The sequence below is a fragment of the Leucoraja erinacea genome, chromosome 7 (assembly GCF_028641065.1).
Source record: "Leucoraja erinacea ecotype New England chromosome 7, Leri_hhj_1, whole genome shotgun sequence".
In the NCBI taxonomy this organism is placed as follows: Eukaryota; Metazoa; Chordata; class Chondrichthyes; order Rajiformes; family Rajidae; genus Leucoraja; species Leucoraja erinaceus.
Window position 1 is genome coordinate 13,567,949 of NC_073383.1, and position 26,227 is coordinate 13,594,175.

The 26,227-nt window shown below is 40.3% G+C and overlaps 1 protein-coding gene across 1 annotated transcript in view; it reads right to left on the reverse strand.

The window, feature by feature from the left end:
• dnah7 (dynein, axonemal, heavy chain 7) overlaps window positions 1–26,227 on the reverse strand; it is a 237,985-nt gene that overhangs the window by 206,420 nt on the left and 5,338 nt on the right. Inside the window, exons 2-10 of the mRNA XM_055637789.1 lie at window positions 24,624–24,683; window positions 23,330–23,411; window positions 16,825–16,981; window positions 12,814–12,922; window positions 10,226–10,406; window positions 6,707–6,776; window positions 5,095–5,220; window positions 2,812–2,931; window positions 1,125–1,308 (exon numbers count right to left, since the gene is read on the reverse strand). Coding sequence (XP_055493764.1) covers window positions 1,125–1,308; window positions 2,812–2,931; window positions 5,095–5,220; window positions 6,707–6,776; window positions 10,226–10,406; window positions 12,814–12,922; window positions 16,825–16,981; window positions 23,330–23,411; window positions 24,624–24,683 — 1,089 coding nt within the window. The remainder of the gene's footprint in view (window positions 1–1,124; window positions 1,309–2,811; window positions 2,932–5,094; window positions 5,221–6,706; window positions 6,777–10,225; window positions 10,407–12,813; window positions 12,923–16,824; window positions 16,982–23,329; window positions 23,412–24,623; window positions 24,684–26,227) is intronic.

The window sequence follows — 26,227 nt, forward strand, 5'->3', positions numbered from 1 at the left end:
TCTTCCCTGTTCAGCTCCCGCAGGCAGGCAGTCAAACTGCTGCATTGAGGCGTTCGAGGCTCTTGATGCTAAAGCCCCCGACGGGCGATGGATGGTAAGTCCCGTGGCCGATTAAGCCGCAACGAGTGATGTAATGCCCCTGTCCCACTTAGGAAACCTGAACGGAAACCTCTGGAGACTTTGCGCCCCACCCAAGGTTTCCATGCGGTTCCTGGAGGTTGCGGGTGGTTGCCGGAGGTTGCAGGTAGCATAAGCAGGTAGGGAACCTCCGGGAACCGCACGGAAACCTTGAGTGGGGCGCAAAGTCTCCAGAGGTTTCTGTTCAGGTTTCCTAAGTGGGACAGGGGCATAAGGCCCTGCGACGGGCCGATACAAACCCCACGATTCGGGGCGGGCGAAGTTGCCATTGCGGGAGCTACCAGGGACCTGCGAGCTCCCGATTTTACCGTCCACAGGGCCTGTGGCCGGAGCCTCTGAAGCTCCGAAGTCGGGTCGGGTCGCAGCCGCCGTTCCACCACAGCCTCCGAGTCAGGCAGCTCCGCGATGGTAAGAAAGTCCGCAGGCTCCACGACTGGAGCCCCCAGGTCGATTCCGGTTGGAGGCCGCCAGCTCCATGATGTTAGGCTCCAGCGAAACAGAGACACGTCAAGTAAAAGGTTGCGTCTCCGTTCAAGGAAGAGATTAAAATGTTTCCCCCACCCCTCCTCCACCCCCCCACATATACACAACTATAAATAAACCAAAAACATACTCCTAACAAGCCAAAAAAAAAGAAGGCAAGCAGACGGACTACAGGTGAGCCGCAGCCACAAGGCGCCGCCACCAAACTGTAACAGTTATGAAAAATGTGGGGAAATTAGTTAAGCATAGATGGTATATAGGACATTTTTCTGGTATCTCTGAAAGTCTAAACTTTTTTTTTTCTTTCCAAAATGATCATTAGATCAAACAATTGAACTCATAACTACCTGAACTTTAATCTAAGTAACATTCTAGTTAACATCTAGAATCTGAAAATGTTGGAATACAACACCCATTATGGTCTTCATGGCTTGCCATTGGTTAAGTATGTTAAAGTTCTGAAATATAATTAACAGCATTTCGTATGTCACTGATATACATACCGGACGTTGCACAATTAAATCAGTGTAGTCCTGAATGGAATTTAGGGTCAAACTTTGCAGCTGTGAAGTCATCAGAGTTGCAACACAGTTAAAAAAAGACAGTAGTTTGGCAGTGTCTGTACCGACGGGAACCTGCTTTCGCTTACTTCCCAGATAATAAATATTTTGAACTTCAGGAAACCACCTAAAACATATTCCAAAATAAAATTTAAAATTCAGTTAAAAAGTCTTTAATTTCTAATTTAAATTATTTGAATGTTTCCTTCACTCAAAGATTACACAGCTTTAATTTTTTTAAATTCTGTAGTCTTTGGTTTATTACATTAGCATGTAAATAAAAATTACAAAACCATCAAAATTGTTTTGTTTTTTTTAAAGTGGATGCTGGAAATCGACATTTTTTAGTTTAGTTATGATATACAGCGTGGAAACAGACCCTTCGGCTAATGGCGTCTGCGCCGACACCATAGCACTATTACAGACAATTAACAGCCAATTAACCTACAAACCTGTATGTCTTTGGAGAGTGGGAGGAAACCAGAGCTTCCCAGAGTAAACCCATGCAGGGGAAAACATATAGAAACATATAAATTAGGTGCAGGAGTAGGCCATTCGGCCCTTCGAGCCTGCACCGCCATTCAATATGATCATGGCTGATCATCCAACTCAGTATCCCGTACCTGCCTTCTCTCCATACCCTATGATCCCCTTAGCCACAAGGGCCACATCTAACTCCCTCTTAAATATAGCCAATGAACTGGCCTCGACTACCCTCTGCGGCAGAGAGTTCCAGAGATTCACCACTCTCTGTGTGAAAAAGTTCTTCTCATCTCGGTTTAAAAGGATTTCCCCCTTATCCTTAAGCTGTGACCCCTTGTCCTGGACTTCCCCAACATCGGGAGCAATCTTCCTGCATCTAGCCTGTCCAACCCCTTAAGAATTTTGTAAGTTTCTATAAGATCCCCTCTCAATCTCCTAAATTCTAGAGAGTATAAACTAAGTCTATCCAGTCTTTCCTCATAAGAGTCCTGACTTCCCAGGAATCAGTTTGGTAAACCTTCTCTGCACTCCCTCTATGACAATAATGTCCTTCCTCAGATTTGGAGACCAAAACAGTACGCAATACTCCAGGTATGGTCTCACCAAGACCCTGTACAACTGCAGTAGAACCTCCCTGCTCCTATACTCAAATCCTTTTGCTATGAAAGCTAACATACCATTCACTTTCTTCACTACCTGCTGCACCTGCATGCCTACTTTCAATGACTGGTGTACCATGACACCCAGGTCTCGCTGCATCTCCCCTTTTCCTAGTCGGCCACCATATAAACTCCATACAGACAACCACCTGTAGTCAGGATCGAACGCGGGTCTCTGCGCTGTAAGGCAGCAACTCTACCGCTGCTCCGTCGTGCCACCCAAAATGAATAGAAAATGCTGAAACTAATCAGCAATTCAAGCAGTAACGGGGGAGAGAGTAACATAATTTATGCTTCAGATCAATGATCTTGCATCAGAGTGTAAAAGATTACAAATAATCGCTTGCTTTTTTTGCCAGTACCAATGATAGATTGTCAACTTAAAATATCTCCAAACGAAAATACTGCCCTGACCAAGTCTATCCTGGTTTCATATCTAAAGTAAATTTAAGATATTGCCATTTGACTTTATTTCAAGATGGTCATACTTTTTCAGGAGTTTCTCTTTCGCTGATTCAATTTGCCTCATGTACAAGACCTGGAATGTAGTCAGCTCCATTGAATCCTTACGGTTACGAAATTCGTCGACGTCAATGAACCTTAAATCTCTGCAAATGCAAGTTATTTTCTATTATAATACAACGTTTCACTGCATTTCAAAAACAATGCAAACACCCTATAATTCAATGTAATTTGTTTAATTTCACTTCAGAGCATTTCACTCAGATCTAAATGTAAGCATGCATGTACAGCAGGTAGTGAAGAAAGCGAATTGGCCTTCATAACAAGAGGAGTTGAGAACCGGAGCAAAGAGGTCCTTCTGCAGTTGTACAGGGCCCTAGTGAGACCACACCTGGAGTATTGTGTGCAGTTTTGGTCCCCTAATTTGAGGAAGGACATTCTTGCTATTGAGGGAGTGCAGCATTGGTTTTCAAGGTTAATTCCCGAGATGGCAGGACTGTCATATGCTGAGAGAATAGAACGGCTGGGCTTGTATCCTCTGGCATTAAGAAGGATGAGTGGGTATCTTATTGAAACATATAAGATTATTAAGGGATTGGACATGCTAGAGGCAGGAAGCATGTTCCCGATGTTGGGTGAGTCCAGAACCAGGGGTCACAGTTTAAGAATAAGGGGTAAGCCATTTAGAACGGAGACTAGGAAACACTTTTTCACACAGAGATTTGTGAGTCTGTGGAATTCTCTGCTTCAGAGAGCGGTGAAGGCCAGTTCACTGGATACTTTCAAGCGAGAGTTAGATAGGGCTCTTAAAGATAGCGGAGTCGGGGGATATGTGGGAAGGCAGGAACGGGGTACTGATTGGGGATGATCAGCCTCGATCACATTGAATGGCGGTGCTGGCTCAAAGGGACGAATGGCCTACTCGTGCACCTATTGACTATTGTCTAAATTGCAACATCAGAGAACAAGTAACTATAGTTCTATTATATAAACAGAAAATGCTGGATACTCAGGAAGTCAGGTGGCATCTGTGGCAAGATAAACAGTTGATGTTTCAGGTCACTGACTCTTCATAGTTCCACAAATTCTTGCTAACCACTGCAATGACTTTGTTTTAAAAGTATAGGAGAAAAAGAAATATAAGGGAATTGACCAATTCACTGCGAAGTACCAGATACGCAAGCATCAGGCGAAAAGAAATCACAGACAGGCAGCTGTAATAGAGACTAATTCTCTTTTTCACTTTGTAATTGGTGCCATGTGGTGCAGAAAATTAGCCATTACGTCACACTCCTAACATGGTAAAATGATCACAAACCACAAAAATGAACCCAACTCTCTAAACAAGATACTGTGCATGCAACAGGAACAGAGTCCCCCTAGTCCTCACCTTTCACCCCATCAATCGTCGCACACAACACATAATACTCTAAAATGTTCGCCACCTCCAATGGGATCCCAACACTAGTCACATCTTCCCATCTCCATCCCTTTCTGCCTTCTGCAGAGACCGTTCCCTCTGCAACTCCCTAGTTAACTTATCCCTTCCCACACAAACCACCCCCACCTCAGGTACGTTCTCCTGCAACCGCAGAATATGCAACACCTGTCCAGGGACCCCAACAGTCCTTTTCGTTTAGGCAGAGGTTCACTTGCACCTCCTCCAACCTCATCTACTGTATCCGTTGTCCAAGGTGTGGACTCTTATACATCAGAGACGAAACGTGGACTGGACGATCGTTTCGCTGAACACTTTCACTCGGTCCACCTGGACCTACCTGATCTCCCGGTTGCTAAATACTTTAATTCCCTTTCCCATTCCCACACAGGCCATTCTGTCCTCGGTCTCCTCCAATTGCAGAGTGACGCTAAATGCAAATTGGAGGAACAGCATCTCATATTTCGCTTGGGCAGCTTACAGCCCAGTGGTATGACCTTGATTTCTCTAACTTCAAGTAACCCCGACATTCCCTCCCTCTCTATCCCTCCCCCACCCAAATCGCACTAGCTTCTCGTTTTCACCCAACATACGGCTAACAATGGCCTGTTTCCTTTTATTTACTTTTTTGCATATCTTTCAATCATTGTTCTTTATCTCTCTACATCATCGTCTATATCTCCCGCTTTCCTTATCCCTAACCAGTCTGAAGAAGTCTCGACCCAAAACGTCACCCATTCCTTCTCTCCGGAGATGCTGCCTCTCCTGCTGAGTTACTCCAGCTTTTTGTTTCTATCCGGTTTAAACCAGCATCTGCAGTTCCTTTCTATACAATTAGATTGATTGAATGTGGCTTATCATAAAAACTCACTTAAAAGAACACTGCCAGAGATCCAAGACAGCCAACATGCTGGGATTTATTGAATTTAGGTTTGCCTTTATGAATTTACGTGCTGACAAAAAAGATTTGTTCCATGGCTTTGGTACCACATCCAACCTTAAAAACATGGGGAAACAAAATATTTTGTTCAGTTACATCATTTAAGGCAAAAATTCATGGATGGCAGACATGACGAATATTGAGGAATCCAAGGAATTTCATGGATAAAGCTTCCAGACATAAAGCATTCTTAAAAGTATTATTGCATGCACAGAGGATTCAGTAGAGATTTTCAAAAAGGTCCATCATAAAATTAACCATCACATATCTCAATAACAGTCTTAAATAAGGTACGTCAGGTTTCACATTTTTTATGGTACATGAAAGAGACAAGATGTCTAGAGATTAAAATTCAAAGCAAATTACCCTCTGAAGCATCTTTGATGCAGTAAACATTGCATGGTGCTTTCAAACAAGCAGAACCAATCATAAGGAGTAACCAAAAGATTGGCTGAACAGACTTTTGAGGATGTTTTTAAGGAAACAAAGTTAAATCCAAGGCAAATGTTACACCAGACCAGAAGCTGCATGTTTAAGTAACCAATTACCACATTAGAAAGGGAAATACAAATATATATTGCATATCAATTGAAGTCCATCAGGCTATTAAACCTGGCTCGGATTAAACAAAACTCTGATTATTAATAACCCATTATCTGTTATTGGCACTTTATCAGTTTATTTATTCATGTGTGTATATATTTATTTTATGGTATATGGCCACACTGATCTGTTTTGTAGTAAATGCCTACTGTGTTCTGTGTGCTGAAGCAAAGCAAGAATGTCATTGTCCTATCAGGGACACATGACAATAAACTCACTTGAACTTGAACTTGAGTCCATCTTATATTTTGCAAAATGTGATCCTTCTACGTATTGTAGGGATAAATGTAATCCTGATTGTTCCTGTGAAAATTATACTGTAAATGTGTGAGATTAATGCTTCTAGCATTAGAAATGTTAATTGGTATGTTATGTATGCATGTGAGAACTTGTCACAGCAATTTGGGATATCAATTGCCTAAAGTAATCTTCTATTCTGGCACTGTATAAAGTTAAATATTCTGCATCAATTTATTTTGGCCATAAGTTAAAGCAGAACTGAAGTTAAAGGAAAACTTGTATTAGCCTTTACTAAAAGAATATGTATTCTACGAACAGAGGTCATATACATAGCCAACGTTCCTCATTTGTATTCAGCGTGGTTTATACTGCAGAAATCAGGAAGGAAGAGAATCATGTGAAATTGTGGTTAAACAAGGTAGGTAGATCATCTGTTAGGTATGCAAACATTTGAGGACGCACACTCACAAATAGCATTATTTGGAGGGGACCAAATGTATCTGGTACAAGGTTATTTGACACCCATACATTTCTCTTGATGCTCTGTGTATTTATCTATCTACCCTGCCACATATATAAACTGAGCATAGGGAGCACTGAACCTGCCAGTAAATGCCAAGCTGCCGTAGCTCAGTTCCTTTTTTTGTTGTCACACACACTTTAAACTTTAAATAGATTCACTTCATAGAAACCTTCTTACTCTGCACGGTGACTGGGGATTTCTTTCTTTTTTTCCTCCTTCTCTCTGGGGTCTCGTAAAACAAAGTCCACTGAAAATATGAAAAGTGTATTTACACATGAAATGTGAATACTCAAATTTACATTCAAATAGAAACAAACTCACAGTCAACTTCTGAGAACTTTATGGTTACATATTTTTTGACTGCATTTCTGAACAATCTTAAGTAGTATTTCCAGAAGTCCCGCAAATATTCTCAAACAGTATACAATGGAAAGGATATACTGTACACCTGTTAAAAAGCATGAAGAAATGTGGTCCAATATTTCAACCACATTATATACAATAATAAGTAATTAAATACAGATAGTTTTTCAGATGAAGCTTGCTCTTTTCAGAATTTTGTGTTTTTGTTTCAGATTTACAGGTGCCCAGATAAGTATGTTTCATGGATTCACCGTCTATTTAATCCCCAAATGGAGATTATGCCTGTTGAAACCAAAAAGCATACTTTCTTCATCAAAGATATAAAGAAACAACTTCAGGATCCACATTCTGTATTGCAAATGACCTCATTCAACACGACGCAATTCATTACATAATTATAATAATGGATTTGCAAGATAACATTAACAAAAGACCAATATTCATCTGTATATATTTTTTTAATGAATTAATCAATAATAGCCTCACTTTTCAAAATCTGTTGTATATTATGGATCATGACCAGACGTTTGATTTCCCAGAGTTGCTTTAGGCTTGTTAATTTTGTACAGTAGTTTCCAGATATGCCATCACATTTCATGTGATGTAAACTGTGGTGATCTTCATTGTTTTTAAATAATCAAATGGTATTTCTTCTCATAATTTACTTTAATGAGGCTAGATCTGGTTCTACCAGCTTGTCTTTCATTCTTCACCGATAGTTTATTGAAAGCAGAATACAGGATTACTAATGGGTCTGTCCCACTTACACGATTTTTTCGGCGACTGCCGGCACCCGTCATAGGTCATTGCAGGTCACCGAAAATGTTCAATATGTTGAAAATCCAGTGGTGACCAGAAAGACGCTACGACTCTTTGGGCGTCTGAGGAGACGACTCACAATCATACAGGCGATACCCCGGCAACATGTCGCGGGGTGAAGCCTGTATGATCGTGAGTAGTCGCCCAAAGAGTCGTACCTTGTTCTGGTCGCCGCTGGATTTTTAACATGTTGAAAATTTTCGGCGACCTGCAACGACCTATGATGGGTGCTGGCAGTCGCCGAAAAAGTCGCGTATGTGGGATAGGCCCATAAGAATCTGCAGTATAGAAAACAAGGATTATCTGCAGACTAGGTAAAGCAAACAGCAGAAGTAGGACCTTGGTCAACTGATAATAACACTAGTAAGCACTAGTCATACCAGATGTACAGTCAGTTTATTAAAAGGTACATTTAACTCTTAAATTGACTTAAATTCCTCTTAATGTATGACAAACTATCAACTATTTACAAAGAAAAAATACCAACTAATTATTTACAAATATCTGATACAAGTAGACAATTGTCTAGGCTTAGTTATCAATTAAATCAAACATAAATTGAACTTTGTCTCTTTCTCTTCTTAATTACAACTCTTTTCAATTAGGACCTGTACTTAAAATCTCTGATAAATCAATGCTAGGTATTGATAAGTCGAGCGTATCACAGCTCTAGACTTATGACCTTCTATACTATATTTCAATTGTTACCTCTGTACAACTCTCCATAACTATAAAGAATGTATCACATTTTCTAAATATCAGCTGTTAGCAAAAAAACAATACAGAGATCAAAGGGTGGGGGCATAGAGAGGGGTCCAGGCATCCATGTACATGAATCAATATAAAGTTAATATGTGGGACAGGATGTTCTTAATAAGACAGGCAAATGGGTAGTTTGTGTGGTGGTAAGTTCCTTCTCTTTCTTACACCAAGTTTCATTATGCTACTGAGCCAAGGCACTCTTACAATCTAAATGTTCGTCATCAGCCAGGGATTACCTAAACACATGGGGATGTTGCAGTTTTCCATTCAATAAGGAAGTTCATTCCAGGAATGAGTAGGTTAACATATGATGAGCGTTTGACAGCACTGGGCCTGTACTCGCTGGAGTTTAAAAGAATGAGGGGGGACATTGAAACTTACAGAATAGTGAAAGGCTTGGACAGAGTGGATGTGGAGAGGATGTTTCCACTAGTGGAAGAGTCTAGGACTAGAAGTCATAGCCTCAGAATTAAACATGCCTTTAGGAAGAACATGAGGAGGGATTTCTTTAGTCAGAGGGTGGTGACTTTGCCACAGAATGCTGTGGAGGGCAGGTAAGTGGATATATATAAGGCAGAGATAGATAGATTCTTGATTAGTACAGGTGTCAGAGGTTATGGGGAGAAGGCGAGAGAATGGGGTTAGGAGGGAGAGATAGATCAGCCATGATTGAATGTCGGAGTAGACTTGATGTGCAGTTGGGGGCTATGGGTGAATGGTGGAATATTGCGTTGGGGGAACGATTACATTGGGGGTACAGGTGAGCGGTGGAAAATTGGGTTGGGAGAACGGGACCCCAACAGGTCCCACTTGGTCTAGTGATCTTATAACACATTGAGGGCAGACTTGAATCTTTTCTTCTGATTGCCCAGTAATATCTGTATCAATGACAAACCTCAGAATAGAGCATCTGCTTCTGGAGACCTGAGTAGGCCATGTTATCAAGGTGGCCCACTCAGTGGGACCGACTAAATCGGATTAGGGCTTCAACGCTGTCATATTGGCTGGGAGGGAACAAAGTTGATTGGCTTATCCTACCAGTAGATTTAGAAGATTTTGCATTGATGGTACATCTCCAGTGCTGTGAGATACCGGCTGTAGTTAGTTCATGATTGAAAAGCATACAGGAGGGCATGGATTATTGATAACCATTAAGATGCCAGTGTTTGATCTTCAAACACCCTTTTCTTTCGACGGCTATGCTGACACTCTGAATACATCAGTTAATTTCATCATTGATGTGTGCCTTCACTGAGAGTTGGATCCTGAAAGGTGGTAAATGATCCGTGTTTTCCAGAGTCCTGTCCTGGTCCTTTATTGTTGGAACTTGTATAGTACAAGGGGGATTAGTGGGTAGAGGATCCTTGTTTTGATTGATGTGGAATGTACAGTCAAAGTTAGTTGATGTTTCCATGGTGGGGTGTCTCAAATAAAGAGTCACAATCTCTAAAGAAGCTCTTCAGCACTGGAGACATTTCCTTAACCAGAGGGCATTATATATCTTACCCGAGGACAGCAGAGCTTGGTTGCTGAGTACATTCAAAATAATATCTCTGGATCACTAAAGGGAATCAATGAATATGGGAAGGGTAGTGTTGTTAACCGGCACTGAGGTACAAGGTCTGATTAAATGGCAGAGCAGGCACGAGGAGTTGAATTACTTATTACTGCTTTTATATATATTCTGATATTCACAATCTAAGAACAGTAAGCTGGTATATTAGTAAATATGCACTGCTCAATGGCTTTTACCTATTGCCTTCTTTACACTAAGAAGATAATCCTCTTTCATCTCATCTGAAAGCGACTCAATAATTTCAGTGTATATTTTGAGTCGTAATGGTACCAAGGACAAAACAACGTCCAACCAACTGTCCTCCAAAGGAGCTACATGTTCTGTGTCTATTCCATGATTAATGTAATAGTAATACCGCTGTAAAATTGAGGAAAAAAAACAAAAAATAAAGTTAACTAACAACAGAATTACCTTGGTTACACAATTAATATTAAGACAGTTGATACCGCTGACATTTGCAAGAGCACAGATAGTACAGTTGTGTGAAAGTTCCAATTCTCTCTTCTGGGGCTATCCCTGTGAAGTTTGTACATTCTCCCTGAAATCCAGTGTCGGAAAGAACCGCAGATGCTGGTATAAATCAAAGGTAGACACAAAATGCTGGAGTAACTCAGCTGGGACAGGCAGCATCTCTGGAGATGCAAGTCTGAAGAAGGGTCTCAACCTGAAACGTCATCTATTCCTTCTCTCCAGAGATGCTGCCTGTCCTGCATTCTGTGTCTATCTCCCTGAGATCTTGTTGGGCTTCTAACAAGTGCTCTGCCTTCCTCTCATGTCAATAAGTTATGCCTAAAATGTTAGCTCCGTGTCTCTCCCCATAAACCCAGCCTTACCCTGCTGAGTATTTCCAGTACTTTCTGCTTTTATTAGTGTTAAGAAGTACTGTGTGTATTAGTCTAACAATTTGCCAACCAAGATACAAGGGCCAAGCAGTCCTTTTCTGTGGAATTCTACAGTTCTGAAAACAATAAACTCACTTGCAATGCTCTGTCAAAAATTGAAGAGCAGTGATAATAAGCTTTTGTACATATTCCATGTACCATGTTTTTATGTTGCAATATTTTGATGTTCAATAATTTAATATTAATCTTTTAAATGCAGTTAAGAAATTAGAGAGAGTGCCATTTTAATCATCACGTTATTTTAAAGGAAGGTTTTTTTAATAAACATCAGGACAAAGCATTCAAAAAAATTTAAATCAAAAGTCAAATTAATCACTTTACTTTCATTAAGTCATCATTTAATTTAGATTTAACTTTAAATTCTGGAAAGCAGCATTGAAAAATTCATCTTTTGCTATATTGGTTTAAGGACCAATACTTTCAAAGAACATTTAGGATTAGTAATGTCTATTTTTCTTAATTTCCCACTTTATTAAAGTCATATTATACTGCCCGCACTTGTGGATGGCAATTATTTTAATCAGAAAATAACAATTTTCAATCTTCATAAAAATCAACAGAATGTATTAAATGTGATCGACACTAAAGCTGGAGTAACTCCGCGGGACAGGCAGCATCTCTGGAGAGAAGGAATGGGTGATGTTTCGGGTTGAGACTCTTCTTCGGACATTAAACGTGATGTTTTGAGCTAATCAAATAAAGTTCAATTCCATCATTTATTCACTCCTTCATACATACTATTTGGTCAAGGTTCAAAGTAAATAAATTAACTGTAAAAATTGTTTTACAAGCCAACTGAAATTTATTCTGAATTTGCAAAACAAAACTATCATGACTCTAAAAGATATCATCGATTACTTCTTGCAAAAATGCAACATAGTCAAGTGCAGGGTTACCTGAACTACTGCTGCCACTAAAACACAAATGTTCTACAGGAACAATTACAAATCCAAATGAGAAAAATATATTGGAACAGATCTTCAGCTAGGAGACCAGCTCCCAGCTCATCAATATGGTCTGGGGTCTCTCCTGCACAAGTGGCTGGTCGAATCGGCGGAACAGTGGGTCGGGGAAATCGCCTCCTCCTCCACCCCCATTCACTGTTACAAATGTTTATGAATTACAGAATGTGGTTGGCATTTGACATTTAAACTTCCAAAACTACCCGAACTTCTTAAAAAGTAAAATGTTTTTTAAAATTATTTAAAATATTAAAAATCCAGGTGCACTTAGAAAAAATTAAATCCAGACTTCTTAAATCTTTAGAAAAAAGATTCCAGCCCAAAACCATGAAAGAGTTAGATTTACGGCTAAAGGAATCAAGGGATTGGGGAAAAAGCAGGAACGGGATTGATTTTGGATGATCAGCCACGGTCATATTGAATGACAGTGCTAGCTCGAAGGGCCGAATGGCCCACTCCTGCACCTATTTTCTGTTTCTATGTTTTGAAGATTGCATCCCCTAAAGTAGCATTGATGAAATATTCCACAGTCAACAATCTGCTGATCAGGGATTGTAGTACAGTCTACCCTTGAAGATAGCTATGTTAAGGGCATGATACCTCGGCAGATCCGTGCAGTGTTTCAGCCTCAATAGCCAAGAATTTTCAGTCAGCAATGATGAAAACATGCTCACCACAGATCTCTAAAAGTAAACCATGATTCACACAGTTGCAATTGAGGTAAAAAAAATAGGTGTATTCCACACAGACAAACCCTGAAGTCAAAAGAGACTGAATATGATCAGCAACTTGAAGGGCAAGGGTGGTGGCAGAAACAAGTATGCCCCCACCTCAAAACATACCAAACATAAAAACTGCTGTCTCAGAAATATTAAGAAAATTAACAGCATTTTAGATTGCAAGCAGTTTCTCACAAGGATGTCCTTTCTCCGCTGCTGAAGGATGTCCGGATGTTGATGGTTCTGTTTCATCTAAAGGAGGCGGCTGTCGGGCTGCACATTCTTGTTGCCTATTATTTAAAATGGCCAAAACGAAATTGTTATTTGAGATAAACACAGGGATATCTGCATATAATTGTAGGTCAGGAACAACTATTTGTACACATTTTTTAAAATGTACTCATTGTCAAGAAGATAAAGTTGGTCCTGACCTACAATTGTTTTAATGTATACTATTATACATTAAAACAATGTCCCACGTCTGCCACACAACTGAATTAAGATCGTTAAGACTAGGCTATGATCTTCACCCAATTAAGTAAATGAATGACAATCTCTGGCTAGTATCCTGTGCAAAATAACTCTTCAAACAATGAGCTTTGCATTCTTCATTGCACATCTCTCCAAAATGAGTTGACCTCAAAAGGATAAAGTCTCAGAATTGGTTTGATTGTTGTGGCACTCTGTATGTTACCCACATAATATGCTGGGAATACTAATGTATATCAATCGCCAGTAGAGGAACTGCTGTTTCCCCAATTGGAGGTGGGGGTGGATGAAAGATGGGAAAACAGAAAGGTCCATGCATGTTAAGGGGAATAAAAACATGGATTCCCTCTCTCTGCCTTCAATCAGAATGGGAGCTGCTCATCTCAAATTCCTGCTGGATTATCATCCAATTTGCAATCATGTCAGGGGTTTGATAAACCAGGTTGCTTTGCTGCGACAACAATAACTGAGACATTTCCAGGCACTTTTAACATTTGATGGTCTTGAAACTTAAATGTTTTAATTTGAAGGCTTGATTTCACCTTAAATATTTCCACAAGCACAACAATGCTGTTCCTAATTTTGGAACTAATTTTCCTAAATGATCCAACCTCCATATGTTTGTAAGTGTGCCATACAGCTTAATGTCAAATAATTCAAGCTTAATTGGAATAATTCTTTCGATGCAGGATATGTTGGAAATAATTGCTGCAGAATTATTGCTCATTACTCAATTGCAAAACTAATCAAAAACTATTTAAGCCATTTTCAAAAAAAGTTAAGTAATTTTGTTTTGTACACCAAATTAACTGACCAGATTTTCCATATCACTGTTAAGCTACCTGTATTGGAAATCGATGCTAATTATAAAAAAATAGCTAATATAAGAATGTTGGAAAACAAGAAATTCAGCAATTTGACCCCATTAGTCATAACAATGGTTCAAGACTTTCACATTCTTGTACTAGTCAATACATTACTGGATACAAACGTAAACAAGCTCTATCAACAACTCAGACTGGTCAGACAGGTTCACAAAATTGCTGGAGAAACTCAGCGGGTGCTGCAGTATCTATGGAGCGAAGAAAATAGGCGACGTTTCGGGCCGAAACCCTTCTTCAGACTGATGGGGGGTGGGAGGGGAGAAGGAAGGAAAAAGGGGAGGAGGAGGAGCCCGAGGGCAGGGGGGATGGGAGGAGACAGCTCGAGGGTTAAGGAGGGGAGGAGACAGCAAGGACGAGACAGCAAGGGCCAGACAGGTTGGTTGGAATGCCCTCAAACCCCAGCAGTATGAATATTGGCTTCTCTAGCCTTGCTTTCCTCCCTCTCTCCATCCCTCCCCCTTCTTAGTTCTCCAACCAGTCTGACTGTCCCGATTAAATATTATCTCTGTATGCTTCGTTGTCACCTTCTCCTAGCTACCGATGACCTATTCTACATTTTCCTTGAACCCCATCCCCATTGATGTTTTCACACTTTGCACTTCCTTATCTCTGTGTCTCCCTCTCCCCTGACTCTCAGTCTGAAGAAGAATCTCGACCGCAACTTCACCCATTCTTTCTATCCAGAGATGTTGCCTATTCCGCTGAGTTACTCCAACATTTTGTGTTAATCTTCGTTGTAAACTAGCATCTGCAGTCCCTTCCTACACAATCTATCAACAACCCAATTCCCATGGACCACTAGGTTGCAGAATTCCAAATCCAGGATCTTTTTAAGTGCAGAGATTTTGAGTCTCATCATTCCAGAGTGTCTGAACACTATTCTGATACAGTGACCTACAGTGACCTACAATTATGGATTCAAAGAATCTACAACCAATCCTTATTTTGTTTCAATGACATCACCTCTGATTCTTCTAACATTGGGTAAATATAAACCTATTCTTATTAATTCTCTCATTACTGAAATCCATCCAACAAACCATTTGACACTCCTTGCATGACAAGCACCATTCTCCTTCTGATTAAAGGACAACAATTATATAACGTTCTTAAGTCTTAGTCTTGCAAAGGCCCAGACAACCAAATAAAGTAGTTTCTACGTGTTCCATCATCAATGTTGAGACTATTTGGAACAGGCAGACTGAAATTATATATCCATAAAATCGGCCCGATGTTATCACATCTAATGTTCCTACTTCGGGCCATGCTGATCAGGCCCAGGATGTTCTTTGCCAGCAACGTTTTCTTCAGGCTGCACCCAGATGTAGTTTCCTGCATTAATCCCTATAAAAATAAAGGCCACCATTCGTTTGATTTCCTACCCGTTTGCTGCATCAGCACTATTAATTGTTGTTATTCTTGCAGAAGGAAACAATTACCCCTCGAAATGCCAACTTTTCTTTGTTTGCCACTGTTTTAAAGTATAGTTTGCTTTTCTATTTTTCCTGCCAATGTGGATAACTGCACACTTTACTTCCATCTGCCAAATCCTTGCCTAGTTACTTAATTTGTCCAGGTCCATTTGCATTTCCTTTTTGTCTTCATTACTTTTTCATCTGACTTTATATTGTCAGTAAATCTGGATACATTATGCTCAATCCCCATGTTCACACAGATTATAAATACCGAGTGCCAAATACAGATTGTTGTACCTTTCTACTAGTTTCCTCTGAAAATTGCCTCTTATTCCGAACCTGTGTTTACCATCCTCTCAATCCAGAATGTTCCACTGAGCTTACAATATTTGCATTAGCCATATCTCTGGACCATGCAACTAACCACTTACAGATTATGCAGGCTTTAAATATTGATCTTTAAAACAACATGATTTCATAGTGGAATCCCATAATACAAAAAATATATATATTATGACAGTTATCGCTTTCATCTCTCCTGATCATTTCATTTATTCAAGAGAGAATTAGATATAGCACTTAGGGCAAATGGAATCAAGGCATATGGGGAGAAAGCAGGAACAGGGTACTGATTTTGGATGAACAGCCATGATCTTATTGATTGGCAGTGCTGGCTCAAAGGGCTGAATGGCCTACTCCTGCACCTATTGTCTATGTTTCTATTTCTGTTTCCCTTTTCATAATCCGGATGTTTCCAAAATGAGAATAAAGTCTTACAACATGAAAAATTAAGTTGTGGTGTGGACTGTACTCAGGATCATGTTTGCTCGAATTCTGGGGTGGGGAACCTTTTCATGTTGGAATGCCGCATTAAGCTAGCTGTAATCTAATAAGGCCGCATCCAAGAATCTTCCATTAGATATACTTCAAAATTTACATTATTTTGTTAAAATAGTCCTCATGACTTACTAATGTTTTCATTGTGGCCGTCAGTCAGGGAGGATTATTTTGTTAAATCTTCTTTTGCTCTTTAGTATTTTAAATACGTTTATTTTAAGATTAAAATAAAAATAATAAAGGACGAGCAAAAACATATTAATAAAAATAAAAGGATTTGTTCTACAAAATTTGGATTCATTCAAAAGGCCTTGAAGGCCACAGGTTCCTGCACCCCTGCTCTAATTGCTTCACTCCTGGAAGTACTTGTAACACTGAGCTTGTCCTTTTAGTTTGGGGCAGAGGGGGAGGGGTGGGTGTAGACCAGAAACCCTCCATAGGGAAGATGCAGGAGAAAGTACGCATCCAACAGGTTGAAATATCAGGCTGCTGCATCATCATTCCACATTGCATTAAAAGCACTGAGCAACAAGATTAAAACGCAACATGACTGGAGCATACACCTACATAATAATATTAACTAGAGCACTTCTGAAATGCTCGCGATCCTTTTGGGGCTGGAAAGCTCCTTCGTGTATTGACCGAGTCACGCCACCCGTGTTGCTACCAGAAGGTCCAGATTCCCAGGCTTTGGTCCGTTTGCGTTTTTGGGGCGGTGAACCCTCTGTAAACAAAAAAGGTTATAATTTCAATGTTCAGGTACATAAAAACAACGAAATGATACTCTGTTCAGTGAATAAAATTTAAGACATCACTCACTATTTCAATTTGACGCAAAACAACTCTCAAGCAGCAAAACAGTTGTGTTTATTGACATTATGAATAGAACGTGCTAGTAAAACTACTAGTGCAGAAAAGTACCAAGCACTGGCAGCCAGCTTGAATGTTGCCGTCATATTCCATCACGCGTAACGGTGCACTGTCTCACAGGATTAATGGTACACAAACAAATGTAGCAGACGACAAACAGAGGAGTACAGGGGTTCTTGCAGGCACCAAAAGCCTTGTTGAGGCCAAGGACAGCAGCCAGGCTAAAATATTATGTCCATTAAAAGTGTTTTCAGAAGTCTCTTGGATGCAATTTGTTCTAGTTCCCTCACACTATCTAATTACATTGTAGAAATCATACAGGATTGAAATGAGATTTTCGGCCCACATGCCAACCTTTTTTGCTCATCGACACTAATCCCATTCACCTGCATCGGGACTATATTCTTCCATGTCTTGCCTATTCAAGTGCCCATCTGAATGTCACAATGGCTGGTAGCGGTGTCCCAATAATCCTCTGCGCTCTGTGGACGACGCGCTGAAGAGCTCTCCTCTCCGCCTCCGTGCAGCTGAGATACCACACAGAGATGCCATACGTTAATATGCTCTCTGTGGTGCAGCGGTAGAAGGTTGTCAGCAGCTGTTGGGGCAGACCAGTCCTTTTCAATGTTCTCACAAAGAACAGTCGTTGCTGTGCATTCTTGACCAGTGCAGCGGTGTTGGTGGACCATGTGAGATCCTCTGATATGTGAGTGCCCAGAACTTAAAGCTGGACACTCTCTCCATACCGTCCCCGTAGATGAAGATTGGGCCGTATTCCGCCTTCTGTGAGCTCCTGAAGTCGATAATCACCTCCTCAGTCTTGGAGGTGTTTAGTGACAAGTTGTTACGTGAGCACCAGTCCGCCAGGTTCTGCACCTCCGCTCTGTATTTTGTTTCATCACCGTTGGTGATCAGCCCGATCACTGTTGTGTCATCTGCAAACTTCACGATGGTGTTGGTGTCGAATGCAGGAACACAGTCGTGTGTGAAGAGGGAGTAGAGCATGGGGCTTAGTACACAGCCCTGTGGTGTGCTGGTACTCAGGTACAATAGACAGACAACTCATGTACAATAGACAGAGCAAAGGAGAAAGTACAAAGTGTAAAATATAGTTCTCAGCATTGTAGCGCTTCAGCTCCATAGACAAAGTCCAATGTTGTCAGTGCCCTGCAGAAGTGAATCGAACAGTGCCCTAACTTGGAACATTCTTTAAGAAGCTGTTCCTGAGTCCCGTGTTGCATAATTTCAGGCTTCTGTACCTTCTGCGTGACAGGAGCATGGAGGAGGGAGAATAACTGAGGTATGACAAGTCTTTGATTATGTCCTGCTGAATTACTCCAGCTTTGTGTCTATCTTTGATTATGTTGTTTGCTTATCCGAGGCAGCGTGATGTGTGGATGGAGTCAATGGTGGAACGAGTGATATGTGTGCGACATCCACGACTGTGCGATTTTTTGCAGTCTTGGGTAAAGCGATTCCCAAACCAGGCTGTGATGCAACCCAGCTGTATGCTTTCTATGAGTGCATCAGTAGAAGTTTGCAAGTCATTGGAAATATGTCGGAATGCTTTCAGTCCGGAAGTTGGTGAGTCTTCTTGTCTGTCACATCAATGTGGAATCAATTATTTGCCAAATTTTATAGATTAATTGTCAAACATCTATAACCACAAAGGATGTGCTGGCCCACTGAAGGCAGCGATGTATTTACTGACTGGGGGCTCCCGAGACTTGAAAAGTGGTCCACATTTTCCAGGATTTCACTGAAGTCTTCAGAGGCCAGTGTTATACAATGCAGACGGTTGCTGGTGGACTTTGGCCTCGTGGATATGGATTGCAAGGCCCGTCTTCTTGTGTGTTCCAGCAAGCAAGTCAATAACAGCATCAACCTCAACCTCCAAGTGCAAGCATCATCTGCACATTACATATCGGGACTTTGGAATGTCCTTGGATTTGGAACGCAGTTGCTGAATGTTGAATAGTTTCCCATTAATCGTGAGGATTAGCTCCAGTCTAGTGAGATGGATACTGGCGGCATGTGCAAGAATGAGGCACCAACAGTTGATATGCGTCAGATTAGTATCACAATTCACTTTGGATTTTGTTTTAAAGTTACACAATAGACTAGAACGTTTCCAATGAACACAGAAAGGGAGGCAAGTATCAGGACCCTGTGAGCTTAAAAGGAATGAGGGATCAGCACCAGGTCCTTTAAACTTGGCAGAGGTTTTGAATTAAGTCGTGAAAGTGGGACAGGCCCTTTAGCGTCTGGAAACATAGAAACATAGAAATTAGGTGCAGGAGTAGGCCATTCGGCCCTTCGAGCCTGCACCGCCATTCATTATGATCATGGCTGATCATCCAACTCAGTATCCCGTACCTGCCTTCTCTCCATACCCCCTGATCCCTTTGGCCACAAGGGCCACATCCAACTCCCTCTTAAATATAGCCAATGAACTGGCCTCAACTACCCTCTGTGGCAGAGAGTTCCAGAGATTCACCACTCTCTGTGTGAAAAAAGTTCTCCTCATCTCGGTTTTAAAGGATTTCCCCCTTATCCTTAAGCTGTGACCCCTTGTCCTGGACTTCCCCAACATCGGGAACAAAGGCTGGTTAAGCTAGGATTTTTATAGCTGGACTGTATAAAATTGAGGGATGATCTTAGAGTATATGAAATCATGAAGGGCATAGATAGGGTGAACAGAAACCATGTAGGAAAGTTTAAAACCAAAAGGCATGGGTTTAAAGTGAGAGTGGAAAGATTTTATAAAGGGACCCAAGGGGCAACTTTGTCATACAGGGGGCAGGAACATGCTGCCGGACGAAGTAGCAGAAACTACAATTACGACATTTAAAAGACACCTGGTACATGGATAAGAGTGATTGGGGGAGATGTGGGTCAGATGAGAGCAAGTGAACAAGCTTAGTTGGCAATTTGAGTTGGGAAGAGTCAAGAGTCAATAGTGTTTTATTGTCATATGTCCCGGATGGGACAATGAAAATCTTACTTGCTGCAGCACAACAGAATATGTAAATATGTGAATATGTAAACATAGTGCATAATGGAGGAAGAGGGAAAAAAAAGTTCAATAAATAACAAATATAGTGCAATAAAAATATAGTCTTTTGCAGTTCAGAGCTTATTAGCTGTTGTGTTGAATAGCCTGATGGGAAGAAGCTGTTCCTGAACCTGGACGTTACAGTTTTCAGGCTCCTGTACCTTCTTCCAGATGGCAGTGGTGAAATAAGTGTGTGGCCAGGATGGTGTGGGTCCTTGATGATGTTGGCTGCCTTTTTGAGGCAGCGACTATGATAGATCCCTTCGACAGTGGGGAGGTCAAAGCCGATGATGGACTGGGCAGTGGTCACAACTTTTTGTAGTCTTTTTCACTCCTGGACGTTCAAGTTGCCGAACCAGGCCACGATGCAACCAGTCAGAATACTCTCTACTGTGCACCTGTAGAATAGTCGGATTTTCCGAAGTGAGGGCGAGGGATAGAGCGATAGGCGTCTTTGATAGTCGTGTAGCAGTGGTCAAAGGTGTTTAATCCTCTGGTGCTGCAGGAGATATGTTAGTGGAAGTTAGGGAGCAATTTCTTCAGGTTGGCTTTGTTGAAGTCCCCGGCTACGGTGGTAAACGCCTCGGGGCAGGCTGTCTGTTGCTGGTTGACCGCGGCGTGCAGCTTCTCCAGTGCCAGCCAGACGTCTGCCTGGGGTGGGATGTAGACCGCGGTCAAGATGATGGAGGTGAATTCCCTCGGTAGGTAGAAGGGGCGGCACTTCACCGCCAGGTGTTCCAGATGCAGGGAGCAGAAGTTAGACAGAACTGCCATGTCTGAGCACCACGAAGAGTTGACCATGAGGCAGACGCCCCCTCCTCTCCCTTTCCCAGGTGCCTGCATACAGTCCATACGGTGGATGGAGAAACCTTCAGGCTGGACTGCTGAGTCTGGGGATGAGCCATGTCTCTGTGAAACAGAACACAGAGCATTCCCTCAGCTCCCTATGGTAAAGCAACCTTGACCTTAAGTCCTCCACTTTGTTTTCTAGTGACTGTTCATTGGCTAGTAGGATGGTAGGGAGAGGGGGCCAAAGGCCCCTGCGCTTCAGTCTATATTAGATTTGATTTATTTAATGAGGCATTTGTTTTAATGCTGTTTAACTTTCCAATCTATGACTAGATTTTTTCCCTAATTTCTTTCAAGTCTCCTTGTCATGCTCTCTCTCTCTCTCTCTCTCTAGCTTTTCATATCCATTGTAGGTGCCTCTTTCTTTATTAATTTTCCCTAAATACCTTTAAACAGTTTCCCATATTTATTCCTTTTCATTTAAAAAATATTTTATTTAATCGAATTACATTAAACACTTTTAATGCATTTCATTGCTGCACTACATTATTTCCCAATACTGTCTTTGCTTATTTTCCCAACCTTTGGTTGCTACAACCACACACCTCAACCTCATGGCTTTTCTCCAAACTATTACCGAGATATTGGTCATACTTAAGCCATTTTCAGTTGTTTACAGAAACTGATTAGCAGACTATTGCTTCAATATTCTCTGCCAATTTAGTGTTCTTTATTTCTTTGATTCGTTCACAGTTTCAGGATCCAACAAATAAATCAAATCACACAGATTTTCCATTCCGAATTGGATAGTCCTCCTTTATCTACTTCTAGTTTTGTTTATTGTCATGTGTACAGAGGTGCAGTGAAAAGCTTTTGTTGCATGTAACCAGTCAGCGGAAAGACAATACATGATTACAATCGAGCCATTCACAGTCGACAGATACATGATAAGGGAATAACATTTAGTGCAATATAAAGCCAGTATTGTCCGATCGAAGATAGTCCAAGGGTCACCAATGAGGTAGATAGTAGTTCAGGATTGCTCTCTAGTTGTGGCAGGATGATGAAAGAGCTAATAGTCAAATCTAATATAGTTTACAAAATTATATGGAACACAGTATGGAGGACAGGTTGTCTTTTTAATAAATACATTAAGATGGAATACTGCGTAATAACATGTGCTTCTTTCAAGGCCATAAACAAGCCAAGATTGAAAAAAATAGCTGACGCTCCAGAGATAAGCAATAACTTGTTCTTGGGTGTGCTTGATTTGGACCCAGCTTTTCCTAAATTCTGAAAGGCAATAGAACCTTTCAATCATGCCATATTCAGACTTGGTAGAAGTGTTTTACTGATAGAAAAAAATTATAATTGCACTAACTTTCCTTTGTTCTGTGAGTGCAGCCCGAGAAGCTCTGAGCAACGTTTGTGCTAATTGTATATTTCGCCATTCCCGTCTGACGATATCGATTAAAGGTTGGCTTGGTTTATCTTTAACCAGTTTGTTGTTGTCTGCTTTTAAGAAACAAACTGACAATGCAGTTGCCTGATAACAGCTGGGAAGAAAATGTCCCTGAATGGAGGTGTACATTTTCATACATCTATATCCTTTGCCTGCCCATCTTATTACTCATGTTCACAACTTGAACATAATTACATTTCCTTCCTCCTTTTTGTAGTATCTTGCTCAGTTTTTATTCCTGATTATCTCTAATCACTAGATTGTGTTTATTGAGGCAGCAACACATTTTTCTGCTTGCATTATGATGCTGTGTCTTAATAAGGAAACCTATTCCATCCCTTTTTTTATTATCTTTTCTAAATATGTCAAACACTGCAATTTGTTTTACTCTCAACACTATTTCTTCTATACCATGTGGTTTCATGCTTCATATTATTACCTTTATTTTATTTGAGCACTATATACATTATTGTTTGTGGAGTTAAACTCATTGTCAATAATTGGTCCTCATGTGAATTTTAACTACCCTTTTATATTCCTATAACTTCATTGATTCATTACGTCAATTTTTTTCCTGGTTCGATGCGTTTCATTTCTAGTTCAAAGCTTTTGTTGCCTCCCCATTCACCATCTGTTTTGGCATAGTTCTCATTCCAGCTCAAGTGAAGGCTATTCAATTGTTGCATGTCTTTCCTTTCCCAGTATTAATAACAGTTGCCGTGAGAGCAGAGCTCAGCTCTTGATTATAAACCAAATTAAAACCTCATAAATGATCTTAACCAATTCTGTACGTGAAAACTGGTGGAGAAAAAAAGAGGTGGAATCGGGTGGATTTGAAGATACATTCCTGTCAAAAATTGAATGCAAGTATTTCATCTCCAAGGGTTCAAACTTACTCAATATATCGCATTGTTCATCCTCCTCGGTTTGTAGAAAGAAAGAAGGTGATGCTGTTTGCCACAATGGCTTGGACCGACTCTGAAAAGTTGTACAGACAAATATAGCAGTCACTTTCCTTTGAAAATGGTCCCATCAAGGATACAAATTTTTGATTTTAGTTTTTTACTTTAGTTTAGAGATACAGTGCGGAAAGAGACCCTTCGCCCCACTGAGTAGCAATCCCCGCTCATTAACACCATCCTACACACACTGGGGACAACTTACATTTATACTAAGCCAATTAACCTACAAACCTGTACGTCTTTGGATTGTGGGATGAAACCATAGATCTCGGAGAAACCCACTCAGGTCACAGGGAGAACATACAAACACCGTACAGACAGCACCCATGGTCAGGATCGAACCCAGGTTTCTGGCGCTGTAAGGCAGCAAGTGCTGTAAGGCAGCTATGCCACAGTGTCGCCACTGTTATTCTTTCAAAGATTATTTGACAAGAAATTACTGAGCACTGTTAAGCAGCTGATAAAGTTCTACGACAAATTTCTAATCTACTAATAAACAATAGTAAATAATCTTCCAGTACAGTCCTCTTAGTATGTTTGTACCTAGTATTTTTCCCAGCTTGCTGAACTAATAGACATTGGGTTCTCTGTAAATAAATCCTAGAAATATCATTACTTTTATGGGCCCCCATTTAATTAGTTCCTTAAATTAATTTTTGGGGAAGTTTAAATAATCAAAATCCTTAAACTATAATTTCACACCTGAATATAATATAAATATTTAATATTGACACTCAGAAATATGGATTGCGAGCTGATTCGTATAAATCTTGGCTTACTCAGAGAGCCATAACTTGTATTAACGAGATACACATATACAACTCAATCTATACAAGCATGTCATTAATAGCATTGATTTAATTAAAGGAATTTATTGATCCAGAAGGGAATTAATTAAGGGTATTTATTGATCCATGATCAATAATCCAAACAGCAAAATCGAGAAAATTCTAAATTAAATTTAGAAAACGCTCCATTTCAAATTTATTGATAAAAAAATCCATAATGATCCATATCCAAAATGTGTAGGGAGGAACTGCAGATGCTGGTTTACACCGAAGATAGACACAGGACCCTGGAATAATTCAGCGGGACAGGCAGTATGCTGCCTGTCTCTCTGAGTTACATACAGCCAGTATGCTGCCTGTCTCACTGAGTTACTCCAGCATTTGGTGTCTATCTCCAGAATATATATATTGTTATAAACTTTAATCTTTTGCTAACCTACCGCAGGTAACTGTGGTAAAAACGTTATTTCATTCCTTGGCAGTTTTCCTTTATTCTGTGCCTGCAAAAAAAAGTATGATTTTATGTATTATAACATCATCATGGGAGAGAAGAAGATTGCAGAAACTATGTTAAAATAATAGTAAAACAGCATGACAAACTGTTGTACACAATGAGAATTGGAAGACAGATTCCAAATCAGCAATGACCTGTTCAGGGAATTCATATTCAGTAGGTTTTACAAAAAAGTAACTCCAAAACTGCCCAAGGCCACTACTAAGAAATTGGATTACAAGTTAGGCAATATGCATCCTAAGAGGAATACCTCATATGAATTGCTACTGACTTCCACTCAAAGTAGAAGGTGGCAGCATAAAGGGCCTGTCCCACTGCGGGGACCTACTTTGCGAGTTTAGGAGAGTGTCACAGTCTTGTTGTATCGTCGAAGTAGAACACCTCCTACGAACTCTTTCTACTATGTAGAGAACATCCTACGACCATGTAGAAGACCTCCTTCGACTATGTTGAAGACTAGCTTCAACTATCTACGATTTACTTGCCGATAGTCTCAGGAAAATTGGACACGGAATAGTGGAGAGTGAAGACGACCACCTTCGACTAACTTTGATTACATTTGATTACCTTCAATTACCTATGAATAACATGCCGACCTACTTCGACTTAACCTATGAGTAAAAAAATATAGATTTTTTCCATGCCGACCAATTTTTACTCGCGGACAATTTTTCAGCATACTAAGAAATTCTCCTCGACCAAATCGAGGCAGTGAATATACGGGAACTTCTCTCAAGCATGAAGGAGAGTTACAGTGACCTCCTAGGACCACGTGTCGACCATGCTGCGAGTTTGTGGCGAGCGCAAACTCTTCTAAAATCGCAAAGTTTAGAAGAGTTGTCTAAACTCTGTCCCGCTCAGTGGGACAGGCCCTTAACCCTGCTATTTACAAAATCAATGAACTATTGTAGAGGTGGCTTGTAATAAGTAGCAGGAGAATTGTTCAAATAATTATATGGTTAAAGGACACACGGAAATTGTATTATCTGGAAAGTTGACATGGATTTATAAAAGTGAAATCTGATTCTGACAAAATTAGTTTTCTGAGGTTAATTAAGGAAGACCCAAATGATATAATGCATTAGGATTTTTATCACAGCATTAGAGTCATGGGGTTGCAGACAATATCATTACACAAATGAATAGAATATAGTAAGTAAAGGCATTATTCTCAATTTAGCAGGGTTTATCTAATGCAGTTCAGCAAAGAACAACGAAAAGATCAATGATAGATGAAGGGATTGGTGCAGCCTAAGGTGAGAATAAAAAACTAGGAGAAAAGTTGACAGTGAGGACAAAAAACTGCTGAGGAGCACAAATAAACTTTAGATCCTCGTGTGGATAATTTTTTCATTTTAGTAGAATAAATGAAAGATATTTTAAAATCTTGAGCAACTACGTAATTAATAATCAGAGGTATTGGTATGTTTTTTTGCACACCAATGTAACATACAGGTATAAAAGCAATGATGAAAGCTACTGGAATGTTGTTCATTATTACAGGAGGAAAGGATACATTTTCAATTTCAA